The sequence below is a fragment of the Ornithodoros turicata genome, chromosome 10 (assembly GCF_037126465.1).
Source record: "Ornithodoros turicata isolate Travis chromosome 10, ASM3712646v1, whole genome shotgun sequence".
NCBI classification, from domain to species: Eukaryota; Metazoa; Arthropoda; class Arachnida; order Ixodida; family Argasidae; genus Ornithodoros; species Ornithodoros turicata.
The window spans coordinates 19,430,086-19,439,871 of NC_088210.1; the positions used below are offsets into that span (position 1 = coordinate 19,430,086).

Below are 9,786 nucleotides of genomic sequence, written 5' to 3' on the forward strand. Positions count from 1 at the left end.
AAGAAGAATATTTAAAGGAAACAGAGACTCGCATCCATCTTGAAGATATCTGTACGAGCAACGGCTCAGCAGGAACTGTCAATGGAATTCGGACACTAGAAGATAAATTCCCGGAGATACAGGACAATGGAAGGAAGAGAACATCGAAGCGTTCCGAGAAAATTGCCAATCAATACACCGACCGACATAAAGTGCGTCATGACAGCCCACGTAACATGGGAGATGATACAGCTCTGGAGAGTATGAAGGAAAACACCAGCAATACTTGGAAGGAGTACATCTATCTTGAACGGACAGTAGGTGATGCTGTGGAAAAACTGGTGTCCATGCAACATTTTATTGCGCTCGACGACAGTGCTGCAAACAGAAGAAATACTGGAAGCTTCAAAGATGTCTCAGGTTACGAGGTGCCAATGTGTAGGGAAGTTTCTTACAATTATTACACCAGCATTCCTATTAATGACAAACTTCGTATAACTGAGTTGCAAGATGGTCTAGTCAGTAATATATCAGATACGCATGCACCAATGAAGGACGTGAATGAATATGACCGGCGCTTGCACTCAGTAAATACTTCCTTGCCTCTTCAGCATATATACGAGGGTCTCGACAGCCCCACCAGCACAGATGCCACTGCAGGTCCACACATTGAAGGAGGATATAAGGATATTGATGCTGGTATCTTTGATAATGCAGATTTAATCGGCAAAAGCAGGGATGTGAGGCCCTTGGATGTGTGTGCCACTTTCCATGTAACTGATATAAAACTTGGAAGCATAGAAGAGGAAATGTTGTGCAAAAATGCCTGCGATGAAAATGAATGTGAAAATTTGACAACAAACATTCCAAAAGTCACTGAAGACATGGCTAACACCAAAAACAGTTCATATACATTTACAGACTGTGATAGGACAGTTATTAAGGAAGATCATGAATGTTCATGGAATCATCAGGAATCATGCATACTCACAGAAGGTACATTATATACACATAGAAGAAACTACAAAGAGACGAGTTCTCAGAGTGCATTTAAACACAGTCAGTTAGGCAATAATAGTGATAGTGAAACTTCAGCAGCTGCGGAGGAAATGGGCCAAGTTAATTTGAACAGCAACGAAGATATAGACAAAGACTTCCTTTCAAGAATAGTTAACAATGAAAGAGAAGAGTCTGAAGATGAAACATGCTTGGACACTTGTGTGCACACAGAGCACGTACCGCCAATGAAAAGAGGAGAGGGCCAAGATAGCCTATGCGAAGAGGGAAGTTCTATGGCGTGTTCAGAAGAACCACAAGAACAGCAACAACTCGAAGACACACAAAGTGAGGACGGTATCAATGCGGAGGTCTTGATATCTGAAACTGCGGATCAAAGCTCACCCATCCAGGTGGGAGAAGCATTGACTAAACAGCATCAGACCTCTCTCACCAGTGCTGATGGATCTTCCTTCCAGATAACCGATAAGATAGACTGTGACTTAGACGTCGCCGACGTCCATGCTGAAAGTGTCGCACAGACATTGCAGGGAACTGATATCATTGAACCTGGTATCATAAATGGCCAGCTCACAGATGCAGAGAAAGGAATGATTACAGAGGAAGCAAGCCAATCAGCTCCTAGCGATACTACAGAGTGTGTGTTGGCTTCTGAAGGGCATATCATGTTGCTGACGGGACATGAGAATAACGATGCTGCAGGCAGCACGGAAGAAATAAAAGAAGCACAACTTGAGCATAAAATTGAAATGATAACATATAATGGTGAGAAACACATTCAACATAATGCTGAAGATAAGGCTGATGACCATGATGAGATGACATGTAATGGACAGAAGCACAATCAAGATAATGCTGAAGATAATGCTGAAGACCACAATGAGATGACATGTAATGGAGAGAGGCACAATCAAGATAATGCTGAAGACCATGATGAGATGACATGTAATGGAGAGAAGTGCAATCAAGAAAATGCTGAAGACCATGATGAGATAACATGCAATGGAGAGAAACACAATCAAGATAATGCTGAAGACCATGATGAGATAACATGCAAGGGAGAGAAACACAATCAAGATAATGCTGAAGACCATGATGAGATAACAATGGACATTTCAATGGAGGCAACTGAAGAATGTGAGGCTGTACAGGAAGCACAAGCATCACACAAGCAACACGATAACTCAAAGGAAGCTGATTTGGATGTGCCGAGTGCACTTGAGTCTAGTGTCCTCAACAACCATGTTGATGGGAATCAAATTGAAGACTGTATCAGCACAAAGCATAACTACAAAGTCATTGATGATTCTGAAAGTACTTCAATTCCAGTGGTAGACAATGATGAGCTGGATGCTGCGATATCCCATGAATTGCAAGCAAGTTCTAGTGGGGTGTTAACGGAAGGCATAGAAGATCTGGAAGATGAGGTGTCTCGGTTTCAAGACAGTATACTTGATGACAGTAGACATGTACTGGAAGACCTCACCGACACGGATGGTAATGTTGAAATTATTGCTGAAACTAGATGCGAATCTATTCTCGAAACAGATGAGCAGGGAGTCATCACTGAGCCTGAGGAAGAACTGACATCTTCTCTGCATTCAGTGCGAAGTGATAGTCTGTGTATCAAAACAGAGACGTTAGTAAAAAATTACACACGTAAAAACAGCTCTGTGGTATCTGACTCTGGAAGCGAGCCAGTGATTGAACCAGAAATACATAGAGATATGATTCCACTTGCAAAAGATGATGACGAGGTTTCACTGGCATTTGAGAACAGCAATTCAACCTTCTTGTGTGCTAAAACACCTCTTCCCTGTATTTTTGAAATGCAAGCCAAGGACCCCAGTGTGATCGAGGACAATCTTACAGGAGCTGCAGAGCCCGAAGGTGGTGACCGGCTTGAACCAGACGTACACCACGAAAATTTATCAAATGAAGTTGAAACGGTTAAAAACTCTTCTGGTAACTTCAAGGATCCTGCGTTGCTTTTGGAACTCGATTTTACAACAGAAGCCCTTGGTGATGATACAAAAGAAATGCCCAGAAATGAACTCGTAGAGTTGGCCATAGGAGAGACGGATCCCAGCTGTTCGGATCCTTCAGCAGATATCGGTACCCATAAATTACGCACAGAGGCTGGGTTCGACGTGTTGCAAGAAGGTAATACCCAAACGTTAACAGAAGACACTTTCACAGATATAAAGAATCATACGGTTAACGTCACCATACTCGAGGACATTACAGACGATCAAGCTGGAAATCAGTCTATGGCAAGAAGGATAGAGCAGGCTGAGACTCAGCAACAAACAGCACTGGTCGACAAAGAGGAACTTGAACAGCGAGAAGAGTCGTCCCCAGAAAGAATCGAGGAGACGGTGTTGGATGCACAAAAGTTATCGCGTGGGAAATCTCTGTCCAGCGATGATCAAACGACTGAATGGCTTGAAGGTCATTCAGCTGAAGGCACTGGCCTCGGCAATGCTGATGGGCAGGCCAATGCCTTCGATGATGGTACAACAGAACAGGCCACACTAGTAAATGCAGAGTCAGAAAATCCAAGTACGTCTTCTAATAACATAGATCCTGTGCCGAACATAGAACAACCAGCGCAGTGTTCCTCGCCTGAAGAGGGCCATGTCTACGAGGTTGACAAATCTGCTGCTGATCACACAGACAAAACCCTAGGTGAAAGCATACCAGAGTTGGAAGGAGCAGAACCCACAAATACGCAGATAAGTGCTCATCATACGAAAAATTCTTCACCAGACGATGACGGTCATATTCTTGAAGAGGCATCATGTATAATGCTCGCTGATAGCAGTGACATTATGCCTCGCGATGTGGAAAACTCAGCCCTTAGCAAAGACATGGATTTGGAGACAGAGACAAAGGATAACATTACAGCATCCCCTGAAGACCAAGTGGCACTCTCAACCCGTACAGAGCAGTCTGCGTCAACTATGCAGAATGAACCGTTACATTCCTTTGCCATGAACCCTGTTGGACAGATAGAAGCGCAAGAGGCAGCAGCTGGATATGAAAGTGTGACAGCATCTTATGGCGAGACCCAGGACGAGCAGGTCTTCACTCAAGTGGAAGAAAATCACACTTTGACCGCTGACCATCAAGAATCAGCACTAGGCGACCTGGCAGAGGGAGTCTCGCTGTCAGTCACTCCTCCAGGCGAGACTAAACTTGGAACAGAGGGATGTACCAACACTCGAGGGGAATGTGACGTTGAATATACGGAATCAGAAGCGATTGATGTGGAATCAAAACTAAACAGCGAACTAATTCCCGTTCTTAGGGAAGAGCAGTTAAAAGGCATGCAAGTTGACAGCGTTGTGCCTGAAGAACACCAAGTACCCCACAGCAATAGTGAAAGTACCTGCTGTGGGAAATCGGATGTTGAATGCAAAGTTGAACCTACGTGTGAAGTCGGGCTGGAATCTGACATTGTTGAAGAAGCACACTCTGCACTTTTGCATGCTGAAGACGAGTTTATTAGTGAAACTGAGCTAGACATAGTGACACAGGCACCTGATTTAACAGAGATCCACAAAGAAGACATATTAACGGATGATATGTTACACAAGGCGACATCCCACAGTGACGAAACTACCACCACAGCTCGTTCAGTAAGCCAGGATCAGGGTCACACGTGTCCTGATCTCGAAGATGCGTCCGATTTAGCTAGCACGCAGTTAATGGAATGTAATCAGGAAAAGCAAGAAGGATGTGTCATAGAGGAGAAAGGAGAGTCCGTAGAGCACGAAATACCATCAGACAACTCCATAGATGAAGTGGTTGATGCAGGTCGTTTCGAAGCCATACCGAAAGACTTAGAGGAGAAGGGTGCTGTAGAGAGAGAAACATCATCAGGAGAGGAATCCAAGCAAGGGATGCTCGACATAAAGCTACTCAATGGATGTGCAGCTTATCAGTGTACTGAGAAAGATCTGAGAGACACTACTAAGGAAGAAAACGTGTCTGCGGACTATGCTGAACAGGCGCCTACGCTTCGGGTCAGTCTTTCAACTTGGGAACAACCGATGACCGGCAGCACTTCAGACTCGGACATTCAGCAAAGTGATGAATGCAGACATACCACTGCTATTTCGGCAACAGAAAGCCTTGCTCCCACAGATGGCACTGCGGTAAGGGTAGAAGACAAGTATACTTCTGCAAGTCAGAGTACACTAGCACCACCTATGGATGTTTCTGAAAGTTCCAGAAGACCTTCTGATGTTGTCAAGCTTGTTGAGGGAAAGGGTGACACTGGTGCTTGTGGCTGCAGTGATGCTCTAATAGAGCAGGTTCAACATGAGGAACACTTCGAAGAGAGAAGCGATACTATCAACATGAAACTTACTTCACAAATAAGTGAAGTGAAACGACAACAAGAAAACGAGGGAAGAAACTTATTGACCGAGGTCATTACGACTGACATCCAAAGCATCGAAACATTGCAAAACATTGAGCTGCTCAGTCGTTCAGAATCTGCAGCGAGGGTGTTGTCGAAGACTTCACCAACCACCATTGACACCGTGGAATCATCTGCGAGCGATACCTACAACGTGGGCCACAACGAAGGTTCATGCACAAACCCAGACACGTGCCCTATGTGCGAAGTTTCAGAGGTGACTGTGGTACCCCAACAGATCAGCAATGAGACATATGCTATCCCCCGCGTTGGACTGATTTCTTCCTCCCGCACAGCAGAGCTTCAGAACAGAGCATCATTCGACGTCTCTGTTCAGGTCGGTCCTGTGCTGTGTTCTCGTGGTGTGCAAACAGAGTTCAACGACAACCCAGCACCACTCTGTCCAGTGAGTACATTTGCATAATTATATGCAAAATCTGGAAGGTCCACCTTATCTCGTCTAGGACACGGCCGAAGACCCGCGTGGCGGATCAGATGGATTAATGGAGAGGATCGAAGTACTCCGGCTCTCCGAGGGGCTACTCCTGGCACAGGTAAACCGTTGCAGTAATTTGTATTTGAAATGTTGAAATTGGAAATCCTGTATGATCCAGTACAAAAATGTGGCTTGCCGTTTGGACGACCACAGAATGCTGAGACAGGAAGGACAGGGACTGGAGGGACAAGCGGCCTTGTTTGAAAATTTTCTAGGGGCCATTATCTCTCCTGATATTTGATACGGGGTTACAATAAGATATATGACACCCATGTATGTTATTCTGCTCCTCATAATAAACATTCATGCTTTGGTCACGAGTGACATAAAGTTACATAAAAGTAAAAAGAAACCTCCTGGGTGACATTCAAACATTTTTCCTACACGGTACGGTAGTTTGCATATGTGTAGGTATGGTGTTTGTATTTTCGTAATTGAAATCCAAAATTAGTCAAGCAAAGACCGCATTTTACTTCATGAATTCAGCCTCCGGCCATAACACACTATTCTACTCAAAATTGTAGAGTTTAGAGTACCAACCCTGCGCTCAGGGAAACGCTCTTGCTAATACAGGGAACCCTACATCGAACCTGAAGGGACCATGAAACCCAGCTCCATTTGTTGATGAACTGTTGTGCACAATATTACATGCTGTCTCGGATCGCTTCCAGAAGAGCACAAGTAATAAACGACACTTGTGCACATTGCTTTTTTGCATTGCACAAATACAAAAGCAAACAACTCTGTGGCCGCTGTTCCGTTTCAGCGACTACCATTCAATAAGATTCCATTGTATTTCGGTATGTGGAATGGTAGGCCTCTCCCGAAAGACCGTCAATCCTGTGCATGAAGAAAGCAATACGCTGCTGGTCCACAGGCAGTGTTAGAGCATGCTATTTGCATTTTGAAGGTCGGAACCATGGAAACTGAACGACGAGAACTGCAGTGCAAATCGAGGCGACTACGAGATGAACTACAGGCCTGGCAGGAGACCGTGCAGCAGCAGCGTGTCCTACTGGAGCAGCTCAGAGAAGAAATGGAGCACACGGAAAGTATACTTTCTGCCGAAAGACAAGCATCTGATGACCTTCGCCAACAGCTCCATGGTAACTTTAGACCATGCATCTTATGCGATGGTGTATGACAGCGTATCAGCGACAGCCTTGTTGCCTTCCAGCGTTACAAGAAGAGCTGCGGACCATAAAAGCACACAAGGAATCCCAAATAAATGAAGGCTTCCTCAGGGCAGAAGATGTCAGGTTGGTGAAGTCACTAAGCTGAGCATCCGCAGGTGTGCCTCTTATTTCGCACGATACAATTCAGCACATTCAAAAACAGAATTGAAACCTGTGAATTTCGAAAGTCTAACATAGAGCATTAGCAGATATTACTTATTTACGTTGTAATGCATTACCACTGCTCATTACAGTTTTGTGAAGCAATGTGCTACATTGCTCATTAGTTTTTTGCACTCAGTTATGCATTACTAACACTATTACTTTCATCAAGTAATGACATTACCGTGGCATATTACATTTTCCCGGAAGTTTCTAACACAGGCTATGTCATTGTCAGCAAACTTTGCTAGTTTAAGTCGTGTGTTTGTGTCGTCCCTCAGTGTGTCCAGACCCGGGCTTTTACATTATAGAGATACCCCTGGCTCAAAGGCATGGCTCATGCTCCCTGGTCTTCATCTACAGGGCCCCCTAGCCCATACCTTCTCTGTAACAGTGTCTGATGCTATTAACATGTCCATCAGACTGTGTTCAGCTGCTGCGTTCGCAGCAGCCTTTGCGACTTACAGTAACAAGCCCAAACCCCTTGCAGATTATGCAACCATGAAGGTCACGCATCAGGGGAATCGCCATTCACTGTGAAGCGATTGGCACGCACGAAACACCACGTCACAGCTAAAGGTTCCTGCGATTGCTTCCACGAGTATTACGAAAGCGTAAAGGTACAATCCTGTCAATCCTATCGATCCAGTCAAATCCACAATCGCAGCTGCCCTTCGAGGATCTGTCTTTACATGCACTGCCATGCTTCTTGCAGGGCGGCTGCATATGCGATGATGACAGTCCTGACCCTACCCAAGGGCAAGCCATCGTAAAGAGGTAGTGTTCTGGAAATCACAGACAAAGGAATGGAATTACATTTGCTTTTTCCCTCACTAGACAAGTATCATCAAGGGTCGCAAAGAAGGAGAAGCTAAGCTCTCAAACAGAGGTAAGCCAATGCCTGCACATGCTTGTTTCGAGTGTTTAGTAGTGGGTGTTACTAAACTGACTTCCTTCGATTATTTAAGACACAAAACCCCATAAAGTTAAAACGTAGGTCACGTAGAGGTCGTTCCGTACAAACTGTCTGTGTGTTGTTGTCCTTAGGAAGAGAAGCTCTCTGTGATTGGCTGCGTGTACAAGGACCACCCTGATGTGGGCAGGCAGACGCGGTTGGTCGGCACACCACACAACGGTATGTGATGTCCGTACATACACATTTCATGTGTTCCCACACAGAGATTTCAGTGTCCACCTAGATTAGTGATCCAAAAGTCAAGAGGCACATAGTTCTCACATTTGCATGTCATATCCAGCCTCAGAAATGTGCAACGTTAATTTTCAACTAAAAAAAAAAAAAAAAAAAAAAAAAAAAAGCCCTTTGCCTTTGCACTTGTAAATTATCGGTGGTACTTCGTTGTTCCATTTCTCGTCATGCAAATGGTTCCCCACACAGATGCTACGGGAAGGAATAGCCAGAAAAGGCGTGATGCGCACTCTGCACATAGGGGCACTCGAAGTCCACAGCAAATGTTAGATCTGCTACGCATGCAAAACGTAGGTACACCTCCGAGCATTGCCACAAAGTCCGATGACGTGCGAGGTACCACGTGAAACTCAACCTGGCCTTTGGTACCTTACAGGAACTGGAGCGCAAGATGCGAGAAGTGCGCAAGACTGAACAGCAACTACGTGTCGTCACCACACCGAAGAGAAACAGCAAACGGTCGGCACATTAGTACTGTACGTAGTTAGATTACAAATATTTCTGATATAAAAACATTTCAACCAAAATCCTGCTCCGATGCAAATGCCACTTTTCTGTATTAAAGTCCCACTATGAACAAAAAGAGAGATTATGTAGTATTATATTTAGTACTTTATTTAGAACCTGTCTGTAGTGAACCTGCATATAGTGAAGATATGGATATAGTGAAGTAAAGTTGCGGCCTCAATGTGTTGAAACCCCCATTTTTAACTATTGGCATAGTGAAGATACCGATATAGTGAATTTTTCTAGCGTTCCGACCAACTTCAATATAGAGAGGTTCTACTGTATAAATTAACCTCTGTCAAAGACGTAGTACGCAAAAGAAAACATGCTGTCAGTAAACAGTAAGCATGTTTCAACTTCTTTTTAAAAGAAGCCAGAAAACTCCATAGGTTCCGACTATCCAGGAGTAGGTCACCTCATCGTGAGCGTCTCCGCTCTCCACTCAACGTTGGAGGTCTGCCAACAGCTGTGGTGAGGAGATGGAAGTTTGCCTTGGGGAGCAATGTTGCCAGACGCTTGGGTAGGTTTGACGTCCCATGAGGACGTACCTCTTAAAACTAGAAATTAATTTTACGATACTTCCGCTTCACACACACACACACACACAAAAAAAAAACGTTTTGGGAGTGTGGAACACGAGGACTGCAATAACATATAGATTCGGTAAGATTCTGAAATACAACATTTAGTCTTTACGACTTCATTCCAGAAAACACAGGAAACCTGATGGGTAAGCTATGTGGTGATTCGTGAGGTAAGAAAAAAAATATACAAAAGGGTATGCGCTATTGCCTAGCAACAAAAACTGTGCAAGCTC

The 9,786-nt window shown here is 44.4% G+C and overlaps 1 protein-coding gene across 1 annotated transcript; it reads left to right on the plus strand.

Moving 5' to 3' along the window:
* The first annotated feature begins 5,162 nt into the window (after positions 1-5,162).
* Positions 5,163-8,970, plus strand: LOC135370847 (uncharacterized). Its single transcript, XM_064604723.1, has 10 exons — positions 5,163-5,828; positions 5,887-5,976; positions 6,829-7,024; positions 7,096-7,177; positions 7,746-7,875; positions 7,971-8,032; positions 8,093-8,144; positions 8,303-8,390; positions 8,652-8,752; positions 8,839-8,970. Exons 1-10 carry the CDS (start codon positions 5,211-5,213, stop codon positions 8,932-8,934), a joined length of 1,515 nt encoding a protein of 504 aa, XP_064460793.1. The 5' UTR covers positions 5,163-5,210; the 3' UTR covers positions 8,935-8,970.
* Positions 8,971-9,786: the final 816 nt, after the last annotated feature.